Source organism: Cucumis melo, chromosome 8 (genome assembly GCF_025177605.1).
Source record: "Cucumis melo cultivar AY chromosome 8, USDA_Cmelo_AY_1.0, whole genome shotgun sequence".
Taxonomy (NCBI): Eukaryota; Viridiplantae; Streptophyta; class Magnoliopsida; order Cucurbitales; family Cucurbitaceae; genus Cucumis; species Cucumis melo.
The window spans coordinates 2124966-2151023 of NC_066864.1; the positions used below are offsets into that span (position 1 = coordinate 2124966).

A 26058-nucleotide genomic window follows, 5' to 3' on the forward strand; every position below is an offset into this window, starting at 1 on the left:
CTTGCTAAAATCTTATTTTGATCTCTAAACTTTGGTTCTTTAATTTTTGGAATGTGTGATTTAGTTAATGAACTTTTGAAAAAATAACTTATTTTGGTCTATTTTGTCAAAATTTTGTCAACAAACTTGACTTTCTGTATGTGAATAATTAAGAGATAGAATTATCACATTAATTAAATTGACAAGTAACCAGTAAATTTTGCTCATTTATTTTGTAAACCTTTTATGTCTAAAATGTAAATATATTTAATACATTTAATTAAATAAACCCAAACTTAAAACTAGTTTTTTTTTCCTCTCCAAAACTTAAGTCTCTGCGTTTATTCCAAACAAAGGAGTGGATTTATTAAGAGGCCAAAATGTGCTTCCTCACGTTATCAGTTTTTGTATTTTAATATTAGTTTTAAAGTGTCATATTATAATATATATTAAATGATGCTGGTGTAGTGGTTGCTTGTCACCACAAAATGATTAGGTTAAGAGTTCAATTCTTCTCCATCTAGATTTTTTATTTTTTATTTTTAGTGTGTTTATTATATAGTATTTGGTGCCTTCTATATAAATTTTTTGGTGAACCAAAATATAACAATACATAAAATTTAGGAACCAATATATAATTTAAACCTAATTTTTTAAGAAACAATCAATCATGAAATTGATCGTGTGATTTGGCTAGATGTTAGAATCGAATGTATATGATTCAAAGCGTTACCATAACCTTCACTATTCAATAAAATATCACAAATAAACTCCCTATAGGTTGATAAAATCTTTGAATATAGTACACGGTTTCATCCAACTATTATAAACCATATATATTCTATTGTAATTTTGACTGAATCTGTAATTTAACATACAATTAAGAAAAGAATCAATATAAGGTCAAAGTATTCTTTTAGTTCTATGTTGTTATAAAAGTAATTTAAAATGTGAAATGATTTAATTTCTACCACGGAAACTAGCATCGAAATTTAATAAAATTATTTACATGATGGATCGATAATTGTGGGTAGGAAACGATATGTTTGTAAACTATAACTACTACCACAAACATACAGAAAAAAGGGTATATAAAACTCATGTGGAAAACTAATACTCCACCTGGTGTCTCACGATTGCAATAGAAATAATTTCAAACTATAAGATTTTATACTTGAACCAAGTTGAATTAAAAATCACCAAAATTGAAGTTTATTTCTTGAAACGAAGACGATTAATTATAGAATATGTTTCCAAATTATAAAGACAACAGAGTAATAATATATCAATTTAGTGTAACTAAAACATGTGAATACATAAACATCGGTGTCTCCTCTCTAGTGGAGTAGCCAATACGATTTCAAAGCCATTTAATCGCACCTCAGCGCTGCCGCCGTCCAATCGTCAAAACTCCTTCCTCCGTCACATGATTCGCGCGCCGTTCGAGTTTAAGGGTTTCGTTCGCCGCCATCATTTCGTGCGCATTGGCGTCGCCTCTACTTCGGTACTTCCAGGTTTGGAACCAGGAACAATTTTAATTTGAAATCTAGCTGAATTCGACATTGGCGTCTCCTCCCTGATCTGAAGGGTTTAGGGTTCTGTCGGAGAGGATTCTTACTATTGAAAAGGAAGCCACTGGAGCAACTGCTTTCTGTTTCGGGTGGTATCTATGTCTTTGAGTTCATTCTACACAATCCACTCTTGCTTTCTATCTAACCTCAGCCCTAAAACTTTCAGATAATTGTTTGTCCTCTCATTGCCTCTCTGCAATTTGGGTCAGGAAGCATTCACAGCTTTTGATTGTGGGAGGATTGGTTGAGTTAGGACTGTTAGGTTTCTTTTAATGTCGATTTCCCAAGATTTGTATCCATCACAGGATGACCTTCTCTACGAAGAAGAGCTCCTTCGAAATCCTTTTAGTTTGAAGTTGTGGTGGCGCTACCTCATAGCACGAGCAGAAGCACCATTCAAAAAGCGATTCATAATCTACGAGCGAGCTCTCAAGGCCCTCCCGGGTAGCTATAAGTTGTGGTATGCATATCTGCGCGAACGCCTCGATTTGGTACGAAATCTTCCCATTATTCATTCTCAATACGAAACTCTTAACAACACGTTTGAACGAGCGCTCGTGACTATGCATAAAATGCCAAGAATATGGATAATGTACCTACAGACTTTGACAAACCAGAAATTAGTGACACGAACGCGTCGGACATTTGACCGAGCCCTCTGTGCCCTTCCAGTGACACAACATGATCGCATTTGGGAGCCATATCTCGTTTTTGTTAGCCAAAAGGGTATTCCAATTGAGACATCGCTTAGAGTTTATCGAAGGTATTTAAAATATGATCCTACACATATTGAAGACTTGATCGAATTTTTGGTTAATTCAAATCTGTGGCAAGAAGCTGCAGAGAATTTGGCTTCCGTGTTGAACGACGATCAATTTTATTCTATAAAGGGGAAGACCAAGCATCGACTGTGGTTGGAGTTGTGTGACTTGCTTACTAGACATGCTACTGAAGTTTCAGGGTTGAATGTTGATGCCATAATAAGGGGTGGCATTAGGAAGTTCACAGATGAAGTAGGGCGCTTATGGACATCACTTGCAGAATATTACATCAGAAGGAATTTGCACGAGAAGGCAAGAGATATATTTGAAGAAGGGATGACTACTGTCGTAACCGTAAGAGATTTTAGTGTGATATTTGATTCGTACTCTCAATTCGAGGAGAGTATGCTAGCTCATAAAATGGAAAATATGGATTTGAGTGATGAAGAAGATGAAGTACAAGAGAATGGCCTCGAGGAGGAGGAGGAGGAGGAGGAGGACATACGATTGGATGTTGATTTATCGGTATCTAAGTTTGAGAAGAAGATACTTCAAGGGTTTTGGCTGTATGATGATAATGATATTGATCTGAGACTAGCTAGGTTAGACCATCTAATGGACAGAAGGCCAGAATTAGCTAATAGCGTTCTTCTACGACAAAATCCTCACAATGTCGAACAATGGCATCGGAGGATTAAATTATTTGAGGGCAATCCCACAAGACAGATCTTGACTTATACTGAGGCTGTGAGAACAGTGGACCCTATGAAAGCAGTAGGTAAGCCTCACACCTTGTGGGTTGCTTTTGCCAAGTTGTATGAAGCCCACAAAGATCTTCCAAATGCAAGAGTTATTTTTGACAAAGCTGTACAAGTTAACTACAAGACTGTGGATAACTTGGCTAGCATTTGGTGTGAATGGGCGGAAATGGAATTGAGGCATAAAAATTTTAAAGGAGCTTTGGAGCTCATGCGTCGAGCTACAGCTGAGCCATCTGTTGAAGTCAAACGAAAAGGTAACTTCAAAAAGCTTTCTCATTAGTAACTGCATTCATATTTATTTTCTTTGCTGATTCTCTCATTTACATTAACAGTACACTAGGTTTTTCTTGTGTTAAAGCATCTTACTTAGCATCTAGTTGCAAGTATTTTGGTTGTGTAGACGAAGGAATTAAATTAGAGGTTATTTTGTAGAATATTTTGAACAGTAAGTTAAATAGTTTGTTTCTCAACAAAATAATATTGATTTCAACAAACCTATGTTTGTCATTGTGAATTTAAAATGAGCTCAAGGTTGGATCCCCTTCCTTTAGTAACTATTCGCCAGGAAACATTAATCTTTAGTTGGATCCCCTTCCTTTAGTGGGGCTCTTTTTTGTTGGGCTTTTTTTTTTTTTTTTTTTTTGTATGCCCTTTCAGTCTTTCAGTTTTTCTCAATGAAAGTTGTTTTCATACAAAAAAAATGAGCTCAAGGTTTATGGAGCACAGTAATAGTCTCATTGGTTTATGTTTATAATTGCAGTGGCTGCTGATGGGAATGAACCAGTACAGATGAAGGTCCACAAGTCCCTAAGACTTTGGACCTTTTATGTTGATCTGGAAGAAAGTCTTGGAACCTTGGAGTCTACCCGAGCAGTTTATGAGCGAATACTTGACTTAAGAATTGCTACCCCACAAATAATAATCAACTATGCTTTGCTTCTTGAGGTATGCTAAATTTGTCTTATGACATTTTATATTACCTTTCTTCAGTTGATGGATTAATATTAGTTCATATGATTTTGACATGTTTTTTTGACATGGTCAGGAACATAAGTACTTTGAAGATGCATTCAAGGTATATGAAAGGGGCGTCAAGATTTTTAAATATCCTCATGTTAAAGATATATGGGTCACATATCTATCCAAATTTGTGAAAAGATATGGGAAGACAAAATTGGAGCGGGCAAGAGAACTATTTGAGCATGCAGTTGAAACAGTATGTATAATCAATCTCTTCTCCAGCTCTTGCATTTCTTTGAATGATGGACTTGGTTCTTTTGAAGAAAAAAAAGAGTTATTGTAATTATGCTGAAATGAAAATGATCTAAAACTATTTGATAGCAATAGAAATCAAAAGTGAAGCCTTTTGAATGTTTCGTGTTTAAATTTTAAGCAAAAATAGTGGATTTTTTTTTTAAATATAAAAAAGTTATGAGAAAAAACAAATTTAAATTACCCTCTCTTGCAGTAGTTATGGGCACGCCCGCGCGCACACACACAGCGTGGAGTTTTTTTTTTTAAATATAAAAAAATTATGAGAAAAAACAAATTTAAATTACCCTCTCTTGCAGTAGTTATGCACACACACACACAGCCATTGTTTCCGAGTTGAATGATGTTAAGATTATTCTTTTTTCACATCACGGAATACAATGACATTGATGATGCTAATGGTTCTATATTTTGATTGTGCATTCAGGCACCCGCTGATTCAGTTAGGCCTTTGTATCTTCAATATGCAAAGCTCGAGGAAGACCATGGTTTGGCAAAGCGAGCTATGAAGGTCTATGATCAGGCAACTAAAGCTGTTCCGAATAATGAGAAATTGAGCATGTATGAAATATACATTGCCCGTGCAGCTGAGATATTTGGTGTTCCTAAAACTAGAGAAATCTATGAACAAGCAATAGAATCTGGTCTTCCCGATCAAGATGTGAAGACTATGTGCTTGAAGTATGCAGAGCTGGAGAAGAGTTTGGGAGAAATTGATCGTGCTCGTGGAATATATGTATTTGCTTCACAGTTTGCAGACCCTAGATCAGATTTGAACTTTTGGAATAAGTGGCATGAGTTTGAGGTGCAACATGGAAATGAAGATACTTTTAGAGAGATGCTTCGTATCAAAAGGAGTGTTTCTGCTAGCTATAGCCAGGTATGTTCTTATTCAACACTTCTAATGTATCCCTCCCATTATTCAGTGAACTTTTGTTCATGGAGACAAGAAATTAATCCTCCTTTGAGAACTTTGTTGTCCGACCTGGTTGATTTTTTCCAGCAGAACTTAGGATACAGTATATCTGGAAATAATATTGTTAACTACCTCAATTTCATGCATTGCAAGATTTTTTCCCCTTTCCTTTTTCTTTGGGCTATCAGCGTATAGTGTTTTTTCTGGTTAAAAATCATCATTAGTCTATAACTTTCACAGAAGTAACTGGTCCTGTACTTTAAAAATAGTAACAATTTAGATCCATGTCTTCCTTCTTCAGGCCCCAGTTCACGCAATAGCCTTCACTCTCTCCTTCTTTCATTCTTTTTCTCTGCACTTTTTGTTCCTTTTTTCTCGGCCACTTTTCTCCTGGGAAAACGTGGAACTACTTCAAGGCTCATCCCTTTTGCTTCGTCATTGCCTTCTTGTACTTTTAGTTTGATGATTTTCTTTGTTGGGTTTTCTTCTGCTCACCTTTTTGGTTGTGGTTTACTGGGAATTCATTACATTTATCGACTGCAGACTCCGGTTCTCAAATAAATTAATGTTATTGGGTATATATTCAGTCTGAATTTTGGGGGGTTTAATTGTGGAAATTGTTTTGGTTTTGGGGTGGGTTCTACTGGTATTTGGTTTCTAGTGGCAATTGTAGTTGAAATGAGCTAAGTTGTGAGCGTTCTAGGTTTATTTTTTGGGTTTTTCTTGTTGATTTTTCATGTTGCGGGAATGTTGGAAGAGGAGGATGGATCATTACCACTGGATGAATTTGAAGGGTGAATATTGATTCTGAAGGATATTGTTGGGGGTGGTTTTTTACATCATGGATTGCAAATTATGTAGGCTCTAAAAATTTTAGTCATTCTCGTAGAGAATTTGTATTTAAATGAGAATTTGAAGGCTATGGAGAATGGATTAAAATAAAGAAACCCGCTCTTGATTATTGAAGCAACCAAATGTTCAAAATTATAGGAGATAATTTTGGAGGTCTGAAAAGTATCGAAATTAAAATGCACAATCTTCTAAATGTTTCTGAAGCAAAGATTCAAATAAAAAGAAACTATTATGGCTTCAAAAATGTTCTAAGTTCTCTCACTTGCCTCACTCTCCAAAGTATTTCGTCCGAAAGAAAAAATTGAAGAAGATTTGGGCAAAACGATCCTTTAAAGTCCAGATAATTGAAGATCAAGTACCTGATTTGCTTGAGAAAAAACAAACCTATTCTCGATCATCATTACATTCCAGCAGCTACAAACTTTGAAGTAAGTTGCACCCAAATTCAAGCTTCAACCCGTTCATCTAAGTCAGCTTCTCATCACCCTCACCTTACCCAGTTTAAGTACTCTGAATTCTCTATACCTAATATGTAGGTAAAATTTTTTAGGGACTCCTCGAGCAAAACCCCTCTCATTTACTCCAGCAAGAAGGGCGAGTCTTCTTTCGACTCTCCTTTCACTGTATAATCCCCAATTTTGATGAGCCAAAGGAGAGGAGATTATCAATATCTCACCACTTCCAAGGTGATTGTTGGCTAAGTTTTCGCAAAGCTCTGCTTTCTCCCACAAAAACGAGGCACCAAATACATAGTAGGTACCTTCTGTCCAACTTAAAATGTTTAAACTCGCGGCCCATAAAAATCTCCTCCATTGCTGAACCATCATCTCGTCCTTTCTTTGGACGACTTCTAAGAAATTGAAATCAAACCAAAGAATTTTGAAATAAGAGGGGACGCAAATGATGGGGAAGTGACAGTTAACGGAAGTGCAGGAGGAAAATGCAGGGACTAAATTGTTACCATTTTAAAATTTTGGGACATGATCCTTACAAAGTTGAAGGACAAAATTGTTATTTTGATGAAAGTTAAAGGGGCAAATAGTGATTTTGAACCATGTTTTTTCCTTCTTGAACACATGGTTAATTAATTAATTAATTTAATTGTTTGGAATACTCATCTTACACATTTTTCCTTCTTTATGTTCTTCAGACACATTTTATTCTGCCCGAGTATCTAATGCAAAAGGATCAGACGCTGAACCTTGACGAGGCAAAAGATAAATTGAAGCAGGCTGGGGTTACAGAAGACGAGATGGCTGCTCTAGAGAGGCAGTTGGCCCCTGCAATTGAAGACACATCCAAAGATAACAGCCGCAAAGTTGGTTTTGTGAGTGCTGGAGTTGAATCACAAGCTGATGGAGGACTGAAGGTTACTGCTCATCAAGAAGACATTGAGTTACCAGATGAAAGTGACTCGGAAGAAGATGAGAACGTTCAAATTGCTCAAAAAGAAGTTCCATCTGCAGTTTTCGGAGGCCTTGCTCGAAAGAAAGAAGATTCGGACGAGGTTGACGGAGAAAAGGACGATGACAGCCACCTTGGTGCGCTTGAGAGAATAAAACGGCAAAAAAAAGCATAATAGTTTTTTTTGTAATGTAAAGCAGAGTTGTTTTAGAATCGATGAATTTTTGAAGGAAATATGAAAAACACCCCGTTTGTATTCTTTTGGGTTTTATGGTAGAAAATAACATCTTTTTAGATTATAAATTATAATTAATCGATTGTTGCCTTGGGTTGCTAAGTAGTTAGGAAATTGAGTTCGAATTTTATTTCATTTCTCTATAATTTGAGTCATTTTGAAGTTAGAGAACAGAAGACGGATGAACCCATAATTGAAGTCGCATTAATTAAAACTGAGATACAGCCTTATGAATAGCGTTAACTTCGTGGTTTTGAAGGAATTCCAAAACTTCGATTTAAATCAACCATCCTCTCTTTTACCTATCACTAAAAAAAGTTTCGATTTTAGTTAATAGTCAATACCTTTTTTAAAAAACAATACATCTTTCTAGTTCTAAATGAAATAAAATTTTAAAATCACTTACCTAATTTTAAATCATATGAAATAAAATCATCCATATGACGTGTAATGTTAACTAATCGTCTATTTTATAGTCGAGGATAAACTTTCTAGCAAGCTCGGTTGTGGATGACGCAAAATGAATGTGTCATATCACATATGTAATTGTTATGTTTTTACATATTTGTTTTCTTTTGTCATTGAAGAGGATCACATCATCTACGTCCTCTCTTTGACTTTGATTTTCTTTAAAATCGTCTTCCTCAATCTCAAAATTACCTTCTCCTTCATCCGACCACCTCATTGATTGACGTCCTCCGCAAAGCAACCCCAAAGTCATACTCATAGTACAATACATTATATTGTTTTGTTACCGCCAAATTTGGTAGGCCTACGTTAGTATCCGGTTTAATAATTTGGCAAGTGACAAGAAAACACCCAAACAACACCCAAATCCAGTGCTATGCAATACATACAACATTCTCAATACAAGAGTTCAACAAGAACTACAGATCAAGGAAAAGCGTAGCCTAGCAATACTAGCTCCTTTGAGAGTGCTAGAAAACTCTCTACTCTTTGCTCACGACAAAATTCAACACCCCAAATAGAATTCCCACCGATCACCATAAAAAAAAACCCTTAATTCTCAAACAACATGTATGTATCTATGTATGTACAAGCCCACACAAACACAATCCACTAAATAACTGTCTCTTATGACATCCCCTTTTGCCCTTTCTAGCATCAGTATGTATTATTATAGGGGGGTCCACAGGGAACAGTGAAGCCAGAACCTACCAAGTTCAAACTAAACTTCAACCAAAAGTTAATCACCAATCATGTTTTTACCTTTGCCTTTTGACAATCCATGTCCATCATGGACTCAGCAGTATCTTTCCATTGTGCTTGCTGCTCTCCATCAGCTTGTGGCCTTCTGCTGCTTTTGACAGAGGTAGATACTTGAAGATCACAGGCTTCACCTTGCCTGCTGCAATGGCCGGCCAAACTATCTTCTCAACTTCACTTACAATGACTGCCTTGTTTTCAGGAGACCGGTTTCGCAAGCCAGCAGCTGTATACATGATACATATATATGTTAGATGCAAACAAAGTTTAACATTGGTTTGAGAAGAGAATGATCATAAATACAGAAGTATGACTATATCTATTGGTAGGAAGCCTTTTGGATGAAACCAAAAGCAAAAAAACCATGTGGGTTTATACCAAAAGTGGATAAAATCATATCATCGCGAAAATATATAAAAGCTACTTGTCCTGACAACCTGGTATTTCTTCATTGAAAGATTATGTACCAAATAGGATTGAGGATCATAAATACAGAAGTATGACTATATCTATTGGTAGGAAGCCTTTTGGATGAAACCAAAAGCAAAAAAACCATGTGGGTTTATACCAAAAGTGGATAAAATCATATCATCGCGAAAATATATAAAAGCTACTTGTCCTGACAACCTGGTATTTCTTCATTGAAAGATTATGTACCAAATAGGATTGAGGATCGGAGAAAAGGACCCATGCTTCAAAAATAGAGTCTTTCCTTGTGATGACAGATGTGCAGCATTCAAAGAATAAAAATTATTGTAAGATCTCGTGTGCAGTATTAAAGTTGGAGGAAAAGTGGGAACTTTCAAGAATTAACGAAGGGGAATCTTTTCTATTTTTAAAATGTTTCACTTTCGTTTTAATATGATATGTAAGTGTGAAAAATTAAAGAAACATTGTGAGTGTGGCAACAGAGAAGAAGATGCGTATTTAAGAGTATAGTATCTTAATCATCTCAAAAGTACAGACATGGTGCAACAAGGATAACGATATATCGATTGCTACTATAACGTTTACTACATGTATTTGAAATTTGCATACTTTTAAGTTTCGATTCATTTGAACTCTTAAAATTTCTAGACATTAGTATGGGTTTTTGATTTGGGTGGAATTAATCAAAGCTTATTTGGATAGACTCTCGGACTGCAAATTATTTCAACAAACCTCAATTTAAAATGACCTTACCCTGCACAGTAAGGCGTTTTGCAAACAAACTGCGAAAATCTAGCTGTGTTACGTCTCCCCCTGTGGTTCCAATACTAAAAAGCCTACCATCAAAGTTTAAGCTTTCAAGATTTCGCTGAAAGTAAGGGGCTCCAATACTATCGAGAATAACATCCACGCCTGCGTCACGGTATACAATATCACATTCATTTCCAGTGCTACAATCTTAGAAAAGAACAAGAATTTTCAGGAAATGGAACCTTGAAACATCGAACAGTTATAATAGAGATACTAAAGAACAACCTTTTCCATCTGTTTCTTCTTTCACTCTTGCAACAAAATCTTCAGTTTTGTAATTGATGCACACGTCTGCTCCAAGTTCTTTACAGATAGCTAATTTCTCTTCACTGCCTGGCGAAGAATATTAAAAAACATCAGGACAAACCCCGGATTGAACCAATAAAAGACCAAAGTAATCACTAAACCTGCAGTAATGAATACTCTTGCTCCTTGGTATTTAGCTATCTGAATGGCAAAAGTACCAATTCCACTAGAGCCTCCATGAACCTGAAATTTGAATACTATTTCATTCATGATGGTAATAAATAAATGAATTCAATTGTGATTATAACCGAATCAATGTTAATCAACAAATCCACTAAAGAAAATAAAATTCCTTCTCTCTCTCGTTTTCCTTTTCAGTCCTTTTTAGCTCACCCAAGTAAAGTAAAACCAAAATGGAGTTTTCCAAAATCATACCAACAATGTGTCTCCTCTCGATAATCGACTCGTCATAAACACAGTTGACCAAACGGTGCAAGCGACCTCCGGAAGACTAGCAGCATCCTTCAATGAAACACCGAGTGGAATTGGAAGTAGTTGTCCAGCTGGGGCAGCCACTTTCTCAGCATATCCTCCTCCAGCAAGAATAGCACATACCTGTGCTACAGATGCTAGTAATTTAAATTCCTTAAAGTATATAGTATTTTAGGAGTTGTTCCCTACCCAAAAAAAGATAATTAAATAACGTTTAGAATCCTCAAACAACTAGAGTAAAATCGTCTCTGAGTGATAAAATTGTTATAATCACAACATTAAGCATAAAAAGAAACGGGCTTAACAGAATTACACAAAGCTCATCAAAACTTTTACCCTTCTGTAGTAATATAACAATAAACAAGAGCAACAAAAGATCCAAAAACACTGGAGAATAGTGCAATAAGATGAAGTAGAAATGAATTTCCATGAAACCCATCAATTACCTGATCGCCAATGTTCCAGCGGGAGACGTTTATGCCAACAGCTTCGATGATCCCAGAGCATTCGAGGCCGAGGTAGGGACTGGCGCCTTTGGGAGGGGGATAAGAGCCTTTCCTCTGAACCGTGTCGGCCTGGTTCAGGGCAGTGGCTACAATCTTGATCAGAACTTCATCGTCCTTGATTATTGGATCATCAACCTCCTGTAATTCAAGAACGTCCGCCTCCCCCGGTTCACTAATCACAATGGCTTTCATTATTTGACTGTAGCTGGACTCAGCTCGAAGACAAGGAAATTTGCAAAAGATAAGAAAGAACATGCCTATGAAGAAAAAACTTAGTGTGGCCTATCTCCATGTAAAAGAACATGATAATTCGGGAATAATGATTGTTGATTACTGCTTTTAATTCTGTCTCTCAAAGTTCAAATTGCAATCAAAGCAAGTTTGTCGTACGTTAAGAATCTGTCATTAAAGTTTTAAACAATATTTATCTATCAGCTAATTGTTTAGTACATGGATGAATGATTTGAATATCTTATCTCATCCAATCATTGTTAGACATTTGAGAGAGATAACTTTGATAGCATCTCGACCTTGTATCAATAGTTCTTAGGAAACAAACAAATCTCCGAATCCACATTAACTAACATAGCTTTAACCACACTAGCGACGTTCATTATTTCTTGTCAAGGCCTCGTTTGTACATTGTATATTGAAAACTTCTACTTACAAGTTACAAAAAGTGTGCAAGTATGGTTCATTTTTTAGTTGTAAGAGTAGTATTGTCAACTGCCATCACACTCACACATTCAATCTAGAGACCAAGTTTTTATGAGAATTTCATGGAGATAAAAGAAGTGTCAAACTCAAAGATCTGAGTCTAACATCCTGCATTGTATGATAGTGATTTTCAAGCAGTCTTAATGGAATTAATTGCTTTTTTAATTTGAAAGCTAAAGGTGAAAAGACCAATCCACAAAGAATCGATTTTTGGTCTAACTGATGCACTTAAGTAGTTAAAACAGTGGTCTGTAATGGTAAAGATGGCATCTTTGAATTGCTACGTAATCGCAAGAAGAGGGAAAGACAACTTTTTTCCAAAGGAATTTGATGTATGGCATTGTTGTTGCGTCGTCAAAGATGGCAAAAAAGAAACCCCGTTTGAAGCGGAAGTCATTGTTAAACCAATTTTGAATTTACCCATAAATTATGGGACCAACCAATGAAAATTTTGGTCAACATTCCATTCTTTTCAGTATTTTCTCACTTCCTCTTTCTTCCATTTTTATTAAACGAAGTCAAACAACAACTCTTCTAACCTAAACACACACATGTAACCGACTTCCAAAAATCTTTAATAAAAAAAATGCACAAATAGCTTACAAACAGAGTCCTCAATCCGACGTCCTTACATTTGGTTACCATTATTACTACCAATATTTTTATGTTTTAGAGAAACTTAGCAATTATCAATTTTTATATCGTTATTGTTGCCGTTATCATTATCAAAATCTTTACTGAAAATTGATAATTTTAAGTAACACAACAAAATTTAATCGAACTATATTTATGATTCAAATTTATTGCAATTGATCCATTAATGAAATTTTATTACTATTAGATCATTTTTTATTACATCAATTCTTGTTACCGATTATATGAACTCAACGCATGCCTTTGTTAGAACTAAAAAAATTGAAACTTGTTTAAATTTATTATTATTATTGCACCTAAGAAGGTTTATACGAATTTAACATATTTTGCCTCGACGACGTAATAAAAACAAAAAAAGAAGGTTATATATGACATCATTTTTCATTTTAGTTAAATAGCTCAACTATTTAAAAAAAATGGAGTTAGAGGTTCAAATTTCCGTACTTAATTTATTGTATTTAATGCTTATTTAGTTTTATGATATATGTTTGGAAAAAATGGTTTAAAAAGATAATTTTATGGGAGAGTTGAAAATATAGGGTTATTAAATTGAAAAGAGTTTAAGAAGAAGGAAAGAGAGGGAAGATGAGTTATAATAACCTTAAAAAAGAGTTACGATAATTCTTCCCCCAAACAAAGGTTGGGTTACTGTATACCAATTAAACAGTGATAACCCCTTAAAAATGGTTGCTCCTTTAAACTTTGATAAAAGGGGAAAAAGTAACAAACATTTCCACAACGGTGTCGTTCAACAACACGCAACGAAACTGTGAAAGAAGCAGCCGCTTCTTTTCTTTTTATTCAATCAATATACTTTCCGGGAAAGTCCTTAAATTTCTCTACCCATTGCCAAAATTCAAGCATCGAGAATGTGATAAATGAAATAATGACAAAAGGAAAGCTTTTTTTTTTTTTTTTACTTACTTGCACCCCAAGTACTCAGGAATGTTGACGTTTTTTTCGTATCCCTCTCTGTCTTTTGCACCCATTTAACACATGCCCATTATTACTTTCCTTACATAAAATCAAAATAGAAAAAACCCCATATCAGTTTCTTCTTAAAAAATCTCTCCACTTTTCTGGAATTTGCTCGCCGTCTTCCTCCACAACACAATCAGAAGAATAAGGAGAGAAAAAAAAGTGATCTTGTTTGTTTCTGCTCTTCCTACATTTCCTCCTTTTCTGGTTATTTTATTTGCATTTTACTGAGTAACCGTTGTTTTCTTTTTCACCTACTGTCTTGTTCTTCCATGGTTTACAAATTACATGTATTTTTGCCCTTGATTTCATTATGGAAATGTGTTAGTATGAAACGGTTACGTGGTTGCTTCTTTTGTAGATCTGTTGGGAAGTGGTTGCATGTGTTTGTTATAATGCTCGTCACAGTTTTGTCCTTTTCTTTTCTTTATGTCCTCCAATTTTCAAGGGTCGTTATTGCTGCCTATGAGTTTCTTTTGTGCCTTAGAAAATTGTAGAGAGTTCAAAGAGAGTAAATCAATTAAGAAATGATATTACAGGAGTTTGAATATTGGATTTTATTTGGGATGCCATGTTTTTAAATCTGTAAATGGTTGAGATCTATGGTTTTAGTGATTTTGAAGATGCTTCCATTGTATTTATAGATTTCATTGGATGCATATATGTTTCATTATTGTCGTGGGAATAGCATGGTTTCAAGAACTTTTCCCATTTTTCCTAGACGTGTTGTATTATTAATAGATAAGTAATGCTCTTTAGTTGGTTGCAGCCTATTGCGCGCTGAATATAATAGTCTAATTCTTCAATATTTTACGTATGTATCGTTATTGTAATCCTAAGGTCTGAGATTAAAGATTCAGTGTTGATGCTCTAACACGGGGTGACACTAAGAAAAAAGGTCATATATCTATGAAAGTACGAAACTATTATACAATATTACAAACAAAACATCTATTTATCGTTTAAAATCAGCTTTGTTAATGAAATCATGTATAAAAGTGTGAAATCAAATATTAAATTAATTTTGAATGATTAGATTTGAATATGATATTCATAATTTAAAATTACTCCCGAACCTACCCTACAAAAACAATGAAAAAGCAGATTGGGTCTTTTCTCCATGGTAGTTACAATTGTTGGGTAAGGAAAAGTAAATGTTAGGAGTTGGTTACTGATGATGCTTGGAATGATGGGAGTTTTTGTTGTTTTTTTCCTTGGTTAATTAGACATGTAAGAGACTGCCATTTGTATCTGCCACCATTTGATGAGATGAGCAAAGTTGTTTTTTGTTTTCTTGTCATGTCGCGGTGAAATCTAGTTTCAATAAATTAGACTAAAGGGTCTCCTGATATTTTTGCTCATTCTTATATTTTCAGTTCCAACAGACTAGAATTACGGAATTTGGCATCCAATAGAACGGGAAAAGGTATTATCAAATCTTGTTGTCAAGATGGTTTTATCAAGGATTGCCAGGAATGGACTCAGAAGATCAGGTAGCGCATTCAGTAAACATTCACACCAGAAGGATCCATATCCCCAAGGAGCATCAACATATAAAAGCTTCAACACTACCACTACAAATGGCTCTGTCTTGAACCTTCCTCATATTGAAAGAGTGAATCACGTGAGTTTCTGGAGCAGGGGAATAAGTATAACGCCACAGCGCCAATTCCAATCAGCTGAAAGAGTTGTAGAAGAGTCTGATTTAGAGAGTGATGAGCCATCTTTTGGACCTGGACTTGAAGCAACCAAGCCAGGGGAAAAGCCAAGGGTGGTTGTCCTTGGCACTGGCTGGGCTGCATGTCGTTTCCTCAAGGGAATTGACACAAAGGTTTATGATGTTGTCTGCATATCACCTAGAAATCACATGGTATTTACTCCTCTTCTGGCTTCAACTTGTGTTGGAACCTTGGAATTTCGCTCTGTAGCTGAGCCTGTCAGTAGGATACAAACTGCGTTAGCAAAGGATCCCAATTCATACTTTTATCTGGCTTCTTGCACTGGTGTTGATACAGATAAACACGAGGTTTGTGAATCTTGTGGATAGTTCATTTTCTTTTTCTATCAGTTGCATGCATTCCTTTTATGTTATTAATGCCTATTGACTTTAATATAGATAGTGCAGTTACTATTCGGTCCCAGATGCTTCATTGTTCTGTTATTCTAACTTAATACCATTCTAATTTGGATGAATTGGGAACAAAATATCTGTTTTACTGAGTTATGGGTTATCAACCGCTTAAAAGTACTAAAATGGATTCCTTACCGGAAATAATTTTGAATGCATCTGTGTTGTTATATCTTTCATTTCCAAAAAGACATCATCGTTTCTTTCATTCATTAACCAGGTGTTCTGTGAGACTGTTAACTATGGTGAACTCCCTCACGAGACTTACCAATTTAGAGTTGCTTATGACAAGCTTGTGATTGCTGTTGGAGCTGAGCCCTTGACTTTTGGTGTCAAGGGAGTCAAAGAACACGCCTTTTTCCTCCGTGAAGTAAATCATGCTCAAGAAATTAGGAAAAAGCTTCTTTTAAATCTAATGCTCTCTGAAAATCCAGGTTAGCTCGGCCCTCCTTGTCATCAGAGGTCCCCATGCTGAAACTCCTTGGCAATCAGCAAAAATAGATGGAAATTCTGTTTGGCAGTGGAATTCAATCATTCATACATCTGATGATTTATAACTTTAGATGCTACCGTATACTGCAGGTCTATCAGAAGAAGAAAAGAAACGCCTTCTCCACTGCGTGGTGATTGGAGGCGGACCGACAGGCGTTGAGTTTAGCGGCGAATTGAGCGATTTCATCATAAGGGATGTTCAAGATCGCTATGCTCACATTAAAGACGACATTAAAGTTACACTGATTGAGGTACCATTCATTTCAAACTTCAGACACACAACATTACTAAGAAGATGATACAACATTCTACTTTTGTGTTGGTTTTGACACATCCCTATATAAACAGGCAAATGAGATTCTGTCCTCCTTTGACTTCGGGCTGCGGACCTATGCAGCAAAGCACTTGACCAAGGTAGTACAGTCTAGCATCAAACCCTCTGACAAGTTTTCTGCTTATAATCTGTTTCTTAAAGAAATTCTCTGTTTTGCTCATTAGTGTGGCGTTCGGCTGATGCGAGGTGTTGTGAAGGAAGTGCTTGCCGATAAGATAGTTCTGAGTGATGGTACTGAAGTTCCGTATGGCCTCTTGGTCTGGTCTACAGGCGTTGGCCCCTCTGAATTTGTGAAATCACTCCATCTTCCAAAGGCCCCTGGTGGAAGGTATATATCTATAATAACCTCGACAATCCCATAACCACTATTCTCTTCAAGACTGTCTACAATGGTTTGTTGTGTGGATCAGGATTGGTGTAGATGGATGGATGCGAGTTCCTTCTGTGGAAGATGTTTTTGCACTTGGGGATTGTGCCGGTTTTCTTGAACAAACAGGAAAACCAGTTCTTCCTGCTCTAGCTCAGGTAGGCTAGAAAAGCTGCAATCTTCATAACAGTTATTTTATACCTAAGTTAATGAGATTTCTGAGTTAAACCATCATACCATCAATACCAATTTCTTCAAAAACTGTATGAAACAGGTTGCAGAGAGGGAAGGGAAGTATCTTGTAGAACTGTTCAATAGCATTGGAAAACAGAACGGAGGCAAGGCTTTGAGTGCAAAAGACATCCCTTTGGGTGACCCTTTTGTGTATAAACATCTAGGAAGCATGGCATCAGTTGGTCGCTACAAGGCTCTTGTCGATCTACGCCAGTCCAAGGTAAAAAGAAAAAAACAATCAATCTTGATTTATTCAAATATCAATAACTTTGGGGTCGTGAAATGTTTTTGGATTGTGGGTATTAACAGGATGCAAAAGGCATATCACTAGCAGGGTTCTTGAGTTGGCTCATATGGCGATCTGCATATCTGACTCGTGTAATCAGCTGGAGAAACAGGTTTTATGTGGCTGTCAACTGGGCTACCACTCTTGTATTCGGCAGAGACAACTCCCGGATCGGTTAAACTTCACCAATAACCACAAAATTCTTTTAGTTTTTCCTCTTTTTTCTGTTACCCATTTCTTAGAATTAGACAGATTTGATTCTTTCATTTTTGGTGTTTCTCCCCCAATTCATAGAGAAAAGTTGAAGGATAGAGAAAAGTTGAAGCATTACAAGGAATAGTTGAAAAGTTATAAAATTGACATTGATATCACTACAAATTTACAACCTTAATCTCTTCAACCTCAAAATTACATAGAAGCTATGTACGTTTGTGTCTATCTAAATGTTCAATGTTGTTGTTGAGTACTGTGACTGTTAGAGAAGATAGAAGTGACAGTTTGAGCCAACCCCACCATGATTCCCATCTTCACTTGCCCTCTCTTTGGGATCAAACGCCCAGAAATTCTCCTTCCCAATCTCTGACCGTTGATGTTGTTCATCATCTTAGCTTCTTCACCCATCTTCTAGAGATATCAGTTTAAGAAGAAGTAAAAGATTTTTTTTTTTTTTTTTTTTTTTGTTGTTGTTGGTGTTGAAGTGTTGGATGCTCCGAAAGGCTAAATGAGGTGGACTTAAATAGAGAGCCAAACTCAAAATTTATAGTTTAATCATTTATTTGTGATTTGAAGATAAGGACTTCCTTCAATTTGGTGACGAAAATGCTTACACTATTATACACAGCTCATGGGTTATATTTTAGAATTGCTAGTAGGTGGCTCTTGGCTTATGCATAACAGCTGTCTTTTGCATTTTTATATTTTGTCAAAATTACCACCTTCTCCACATAGGGGTGGCAGCTCGGGCTCATAATTTAGAGAGGAGAAGGGCTTTTTTGGTAATATGAAAAAGAGAATGGGATTCGATTCGACCGTGGGGAACAAGATAAAGGCAATCACCATATGTGTAATTGTTTCTAAATCCATTGACGAAAATAAAATGAAAAACGTGTTCTAAATAAAATAAAGAAGAGTGGCCATGTGGGCTCTTCCACTGACCCACACCCACCTCTTCCCGCAATACCAACCCACCGGTTTTATTTTTCGTAATTTCTCGATCTTTATTATATTAGTTTTATTTATGGTGAAGGTCCCATTCATTTATTGATATAAAATATTCTGATTCATATACTTCCATATATTTCTTCTAGAACCTCTCTTTTATTTTTTCTTTTAATTCAGTTCATCTTATTTTGTGGGAGATGATATTCCAGATTTTATTCACTTTATATCTTTTTAAAAGGAAATGTATTTGTATTTATTCACCATTTTAATTTCTCAACGTGCGTTCTCTAATTTTTATAATAATAATAATTTAGGAATGTTACTTTTTGTTTTTTCTTAGTGTTTCAAATTTGTGATATTTTATGCTCTACCAAGTTTGAGAAATGGGTCCAATTTGTTATCTAATTTTGCTACTCTGTTTTGCTAATACTGATGTTGGTTTATCTTTTAGGTTAGGAATTGATTGGCATACGTTTAAATTTTTAATTTTTAGTTTATTAAACATCTTAAAAAGTTTAAGTTTTGTGTATGAAGATTCCAATATAATTTTTAATATTTCCTAAAATAAATAACCACTTGGGACATATAATCAAACCTTTAATTATGTGCTTAATAAGTATATGAAAACGTCAATAATTTAAGGGACATTAAATTTTGATGTTTGATAACTTATTAATCGTAGTTTTTGCCTATTTAGATAACTAATTGATTTTCAAAAATTAATTCTATAAATGTCACTTATACCTTAAAATTTATACATTTATCATTTACTTTGTACAAATAGTTTTAAATTTTAGAGTTTTTACTAATAATTCAATTATTATATTCAGGAGGAGATAGACTTAATCCTAAAAATAAAAAATAAACAAATGTAATATAGTTACATAAAGACATAAATATACAATTCTATTTACACACTATATATTTTTTTTTAATTCATTTAAAGATGAAAAAGGTTGAGTGAGAAATAAAGATGGAAAGTGTAGATATTGAAACCAACTAAACTAATAGGAAACAAAACTTAAATTTCAATAGATAAATTATAATATTATTTTAGAACCTATCCACTAAAATTTGAAACAAACTTAAGCCAATATAGTTTTAATTTATGGCACATGTTTATCCTTATCTAATTTTTATTTGCTTCATATTTTTTCTTTAATCGCTTGTTGGAACATTCGTTTTTTCTTCAAATCAAGTTCGTAAATTTCTAGAAATTAAGTTTATAAATACTACTTTTATCTCAAACTTTCTTTTTTTTTTATATATATTCTACTAATTGTTTAAACTAAGTTAACATTTAAAACTATAAAAAAAATTGGTTTAAAAAAGTTATTCTTATTTTTTTGTAATTTGGTTAAGAATCATACGATCATTGTAAGACATAAACGAACTTTAAAAAAAAAAAAAGAATAAAATGATTATCAAATATTGTCTAAATTGTTTATAGTACTTTTAGTAGGTCTGTAATTTTAAAAATATTGAACGAGTTAAAAGAATACAAAATTCAAACTTTTAAATTCTATTTGATGTTTTAAAATTTTAGAAGTTATAGAAACAAAATAAAAAATTCCGAAAGATACTAAAGGTTCTTTAATATCGAGTAACACAAATGAATATAAGCTTCAAAGTTTTTGAGGTACTTTTAAAACTAAAATTTTTAAGTTTTGAATTTGTTTCTAATTTAATTTTTAAATATTAAAATAATGTAATCTTATATTTTATATATGAATTTTGCTTCAATAGGTTGATTTACACTTTTTTTTTAAGATTGACCAAACTTTTAACCTCAAGCTTTTCATCAAATATTCCATTTTTCGAGAAACAAAATCGAAACAAAACACTTAAAAGAAAAATAATAAAATCAAATTCAAAACCCAACAACAATTAAAATAAAAATTAGACAAACATTTAATTATTATATATATAGAGAGAGAGAGAAAGAGACATGGCATTTCTTCGTTTTCTTCAAAAAAAGGTAGAGTAAGGCAGCAAATTTGTAATTGTGGGGGCGAGGGGTGATAGTAAATATTATACCACAATGGAGACAATGAATTTGAATCCGTCTTTCCTCGATTCAATCCAATGCACTGACCCTCATCCTACCCTACAAGCAATCTTTCTAAACTATTTTACTTATATTATTATTTGACAGAGTGTTGGATTTTGTTCTCAACACAAAAAAGATTCGCATCCAACTTGTCAGATTTTGTCTTTTTCTCACTTCATTCCTTATCTCATCAACCCATTCTTTCCCTTCTTAAATTTAATATTAACTTGAGCATTATAAATCAAATCTTTCATTTAACCCTTCAATTCAATAACCAAAATAAACAAAAACGAGAGTTCCATATTCCCTCAAACACTTCATTTACATTACTTCATTATTATTATTATTTAACAGTAAATTAAGCACTTTTGCTAATTTACAGACACACTCGCACCATAAAATGAACAACTACTTGAAAACAATAAAGATAAAAAAAAAAAAAAATTACACACACAAATTGATTGACGCCATGGAAAAAAGGCCATGTCGGGTTCTTCCTCTTCTTTCAATTAACAATTCGGAAGATCTCTCAGGGTCTAATCTGTGACGTTCGATAAAATTTGAACCGCTCACACTCGGAAAATCAGGACCGTCGATTTTTCAAAAAACCAACTCAACGGTCCCGATTAACTCGTTCCCTTCCTCGGCCGCCACAGTCATTTCCGGCTGCCGTTGGAGAATATCGAAGTCACTGAGTGAGCAATACCCACTATGATTGCCAATTTCACTTGACCCCGTTTTGGAATCAGACGGTCGGAATATTTCCTCGACAAATTTCCTCCGTTGATTGCGTTGATCCTTGTACCCGCCATCTATCTAAGCTTCTGATTAAGTGAGAGAAAGAAGAAGAAGAAGAAGATTGTTAAGTAATGCTTAGAGCTTGTTCGGAATTCGTATATATATAGAAAGAAAGAAAGAAAAGAAAAAGGCTAAAAAAATGAGAAGGTTAAGATGACGGAAATGCCCTAGTAGAAGTAGACGATTTTGACCCTGCCTAACTGGCGTCTTGGTTTTCGTTTTCGGGTTGCTTTCTATATGAATGAGAGGTTTTGACCCTACCGCTCTCTTAGTCAATTTTCAAATCAAAATCAATTCAACTTATAATATTATATCTAATTACAAATTTGACCTTTTCTCTTTAGTAGAGCCAGTGACGTCATTTCCCAATTCCATAGATAAGATAACGTCAAATTTAGCTTCTTATTCAAACTACTTGATCTGCAAGCAAGCAAGCAAGCTGGATTTTGAATCTCTCACTGAAGAATCATTCAAAATGAAAAAAGTTTAGTAAAGAAACTAGGAAAAATGGTTTAAAACAGCCAAATAGGACAAATAATTCTCGTGATGGATAGAATCTTATTAGTAATTTATATGAATTTTTTTACTAAAAAAGATTATAAATTATAATAAAATTAGATATAAAACCATCAATTAAATATGTAATTATTTTGTAAAGTTATAATAATAATAATAATAATAATAATCGAATATTTCCCTTGACCGGGAAGGAAAATAAATAGTTGAATTGAATAGTAAAAGGTAAAAGGTCAGAATTGAAAGTTTGGTATGGGTGGGAGCGTAGTGAGGTGGCGGCAACAAGAGAGACTTGGAAGAACCGAAGGGGCAATTTGGAGTTTTCATGTGAAGAATAAAATAAAGTGGCATTTTAATGTAATAAAAAAGAATTAAAATTGGTAATCAGAGGAGAAAAAAGAAGGGGGAAAAGAAAAACGTGCTCATATGGCTTCCACTACAAAAAAGAGAAAGGTATTAATTAATGATAAATGATGATGGGGGCACCATAAGCTAAAGTTAAAAAGGCTGCCCCGCCACTAGCGGTCGCTTTGTCCATTTTGTGGTGGTCCGATTCACTTAACCTTAACCATTTTCTTTTCTTTTCTTTTCTTTTCTTCTTCTTTAATTTGATACAAACCTTAACCAAGTCTTATCACTACCAATTAATGCTCCATAACCTTTAATGGAAGTTGTCCCACTTTTTTTTTTCTTTTTTTCTTTTTTTTTTAAACATTGAGTTCCTTTTCTCCTAGCTCATTACAATGGTTTTAAAATAGTTAAAAATACTTAACTTTCAACTCAATGAATGTGTAGTCTTATAAAAATAGGTTAAATTAGGAGTTTTCAATTAGTAATTTAATTGACGTATATTTTTGTTTATGTTTAATGAGACATTGAACTCTCAATTATGTGGATGATAGATAGTTTTGTTAGATTTCAAAAATAAAATCAAGTTTTGAAAATTAACTTCCTTTTAATTTCTAAAATTGACTTCATTTTTTAAATTATAGGTAAAAAAATAGATATACAAAACACGAGGCACAAAATGCTATCGAATAAAATAGAGAAATGACTCTTTAAATTCCTAACTCAAATCCTCACGTTGTCCGCGCACCGGTGGATTTAGCATAGGCTAAGGGGTTCGAGCCTCCCCTCAACTTTATTGTCTTTATATAATATATATATAAATACAACTACTTAGTTATTAATATTTATCATTAGTTTAGTGGTTATTCGGATGGTTAGTCCCTTTCCCACTTAGGTTTAAATCTTATCTATATAATTTATTTTTCATATTAGCTCCCGTCAATATATTTTCTAGATCTGCCACTGTGTCCGCCCCTATACCATAACCATTTATCTCTTACCATGAACAATGATATGGAAAAGAGAGAAAGGAATAAGGCCGTGTACTATGAATGCATAAGTAATAAAGAGTATAAACGTTGAACTACTAGAAACTAACCAACTCCAAAAGAGACTAAAGCAAGACAATCTTAAATCTATTTTTATAAGAACAGAAGAGCAATCATGAAAAGCCAACTCATGTTGCATTAACCAAACTAAATAATTAATTAAGCACAACTAACCCATTTGTAAATATTCATTTAAAAGAAGAAGAAGAAGATTTATAAAAATGTAAAAGCAGGTGTGAAATAAACCAAGGGATATAAAAAAAACAAAAGGGTGATGTTAAATTAATGCATGTCACCCTCGCTAGCATTAACAAAAGACAAAGTACAGAAAAAGCGACATAATTAAAGCTAGATGTGTGTTATTAAGTAAAGTATATAGATCAAATGAAGCCAATAATTACAACAAAGATTACCAAGTTGCAAATAATTGAGTATGATTTTACTTTAATATAATCTAATTTATTATGGATCATTATCTTATATTAGTGGACAAAAAACAAGACAGAGAGAGGCTGCAAATTTGAAAGAGATATGTTGGATTCAATGTATTGGGTGTGACATCTTTTGTTTTCAGTAAATTTGAGATCTTTGTATTAAAATATATATAGACATAAATATAATAAATAGATTTGGTCTTATATGGGTGAGATCGTATTACGTCTATCAATACAGCTATAGGGACATCGTTTTCCCGTACCCCTTTTTAATTTCATGTCTACCCATTTCTATTTCTTTATTATATATTTATCATGTAATGTAACAATATATTTCTCTACAATATTAGAAGTGAGATTTTTTGTTATGTAATTCAATAAAAGATTAATATTGTAATATTAAAAAGAACATGATCTTCTCCCATATGGTGTCCATAATTTAAGAATAAGTCAAAAGTTTAAAAGACTATCTTTTATGGTTCAAAGCACAAACCTTATCCATCCTAAATTATACCAATGAAAATACTTCTATATATCTTTATTTGTAGATTCTTTTATTATTATTGTCATTAATTAATTAATTAATTAATTATTGTAGTTCGAGCTGTGCGAAAATAATAAATGTTGGGATGGAGTATTATGTTTAATTTGTATAATTTATTATACTTAAGAAAGAAGAATTAAACAACTAAGAGCACAAAATCATAAATAGAGAAGGAAATCTCCATTTTTTTCCCATTAATTGAAAAAAGAAAAAAGAAAAAAGAAAAAAGAAAAAAGAAAAATTGTTTTTACAAAAAGAGACCAAAACAGCTCCGAGACTCTCCAATCTCTCCATGCCGTTTCTTCTCTTCCATCATCAAACTCATGAAAAGGGGAAAAAGAAAAGGAAAAAAGGGTGAGCCGGGTCGGGCCGGGCGGTTCAGTGTGAGAGCCACCGCTGGCCGCCTTGTAGTCTAGGTCCGACGAGTGGTGGGTGAGAAGATAGAGGCAACGGTGTGGGCAAGACCCACCATAATCCCCAATTTGACCTGTCCTCGCTTGGGAATGGGACGGGCAGAAGCCCTGGGAGAGTAGGCGGCGCCGGTGATGTAGTCGCTTCTGTGACCGGCCATGAGTAGTGGAGGATTTAGAACGTTAGATATTGTGAGGAAGTGAAGGGTTTTGAATGAGAGTTGGTTGAAAGTGGAGTGGGAAGGCATTAGGATTTATATAGAGAGGAAAAGAGAAAGGGGACAGAATAAAGCAAAATTATTGAAATGAATGGAATTGAATAATGGAAAGAGTGAGATGGGGAAATGGAAATGGAAATGGAAATGGAAATGGTTGTGAATGAATGAATGAATGAGTGGGGGCAGAGATGACAGCGGTGCTTTGCCTTTGTCCCACCACCACACTCCGAAACTGTAAAGATTCCATGTCATGAACCAACCCAACAAACTCAAAAGAAGAGAAAAGAAAATCTGATTTATTCCATTTTTAATTGTCATTGTTATGCATAATGTGAAAGGGGAGCGTTTGGGAAAAATGTGTGCAACCAAACAAACCACACTTTTTCACTTTACCAAAACCAAAGATAATATTCATAATAATAAATAAGATTCTTAGGATTGAATTCAACATAAATGAAACGTGAAACACACAAAATCAGCCCTTCCTTACAATTTCCAATAAATTCTTCCTTTTTTTTTTTTAAAAAAAAAGATCACCTCAATGCAAATCAGTATTGGGCTGCTTTTGTGTGCCTCCAAGCCCATTACCATCATTCCTCAGTCCAACAAACCTTTATCAATAACAAAGTGTTACAACTGATGTTTTGTGCAAAATTTGATAACAAGTCCACGATTTGATGTTGGATATTGTACAACTTAAAAAATCTAAACCTAAGAAAGAAGAAAAAAAGGAATGCGTATTAATGAGAGCAAAAGTCAAGGGGGTGAGATTGAATTTAATAAATAAAAACTATGAAAGGACAAGAGCATGGTACAGCTAATCTATTAATTGAGGGAACCAAATGTCGTAATCAGTGGTTGATACTTCATACAATATCT

At 34.3% G+C, this 26058-nt stretch overlaps 3 protein-coding genes across 3 annotated transcripts; 2 read left to right on the forward strand and 1 right to left on the reverse strand.

Moving 5' to 3' along the window:
• The first annotated feature begins 1269 nt into the window (after nucleotides 1-1269).
• On the forward strand, nucleotides 1270-7856 carry LOC103484548 (uncharacterized). Its single transcript, XM_051088623.1, has 6 exons — nucleotides 1270-1639; nucleotides 1717-3326; nucleotides 3833-4017; nucleotides 4118-4288; nucleotides 4772-5224; nucleotides 7263-7856. Exons 2-6 carry the CDS (start codon nucleotides 1823-1825, stop codon nucleotides 7689-7691), a joined length of 2742 nt encoding a protein of 913 aa, XP_050944580.1. The 5' UTR covers nucleotides 1270-1639; nucleotides 1717-1822; the 3' UTR covers nucleotides 7692-7856.
• A 720-nt stretch (nucleotides 7857-8576) lies between these two features.
• Nucleotides 8577-11833, reverse strand: LOC103484549 (uncharacterized). The gene is made up of 6 exons (XM_008441678.3): nucleotides 11402-11833; nucleotides 10899-11078; nucleotides 10625-10706; nucleotides 10443-10550; nucleotides 10161-10319; nucleotides 8577-9204 (listed from the first exon to the last, which is right to left on the reverse strand). Exons 1-6 carry the CDS (start codon nucleotides 11714-11716, stop codon nucleotides 9008-9010), a joined length of 1041 nt encoding a protein of 346 aa, XP_008439900.1. The 5' UTR covers nucleotides 11717-11833; the 3' UTR covers nucleotides 8577-9007.
• Nucleotides 11834-15260: 3427 nt separating this feature from the next.
• Nucleotides 15261-18036, forward strand: LOC103484550 (internal alternative NAD(P)H-ubiquinone oxidoreductase A2, mitochondrial-like). Its single transcript, XM_017043870.2, has 8 exons — nucleotides 15261-15836; nucleotides 16159-16372; nucleotides 16521-16681; nucleotides 16779-16844; nucleotides 16929-17092; nucleotides 17175-17289; nucleotides 17406-17585; nucleotides 17675-18036. Exons 1-8 carry the CDS (start codon nucleotides 15261-15263, stop codon nucleotides 17828-17830), a joined length of 1632 nt encoding a protein of 543 aa, XP_016899359.1. The 3' UTR covers nucleotides 17831-18036.
• Nucleotides 18037-26058: the final 8022 nt, after the last annotated feature.

Bases quoted from the DNA above. Each gene is read 5' to 3' on its own strand.
- LOC103484548 (XM_051088623.1), top strand. From the start codon at position 1,823: ATGTCGATTTCCCAAGATTTGTATCCATCACAGGATGACCTTCTCTAC. The intron at 3,327-3,832 runs GTAACTTCAAAA...TTATAATTGCAG, and splicing joins TGTTGAAGTCAAACGAAAAG to TGGCTGCTGATGGGAATGAA. The intron at 4,018-4,117 runs GTATGCTAAATT...TGACATGGTCAG, and splicing joins ACTATGCTTTGCTTCTTGAG to GAACATAAGTACTTTGAAGA.
- LOC103484549 (XM_008441678.3), bottom strand. From the start codon at position 11,716: ATGTTCTTTCTTATCTTTTGCAAATTTCCTTGTCTTCGAGCTGAGTCC. The intron at 10,707-10,898 runs GTATGATTTTGG...TTCAAATTTCAG, and splicing joins CGAGAGGAGACACATTGTTG to GTTCATGGAGGCTCTAGTGG. The intron at 10,551-10,624 runs GTTTAGTGATTA...ATTCTTCGCCAG, and splicing joins AAGAGTATTCATTACTGCAG to GCAGTGAAGAGAAATTAGCT.
- LOC103484550 (XM_017043870.2), top strand. From the start codon at position 15,261: ATGGTTTTATCAAGGATTGCCAGGAATGGACTCAGAAGATCAGGTAGC. The intron at 17,093-17,174 runs GTATATATCTAT...TGTGTGGATCAG, and splicing joins CCAAAGGCCCCTGGTGGAAG to GATTGGTGTAGATGGATGGA. The intron at 17,586-17,674 runs GTAAAAAGAAAA...GGGTATTAACAG, and splicing joins TCGATCTACGCCAGTCCAAG to GATGCAAAAGGCATATCACT.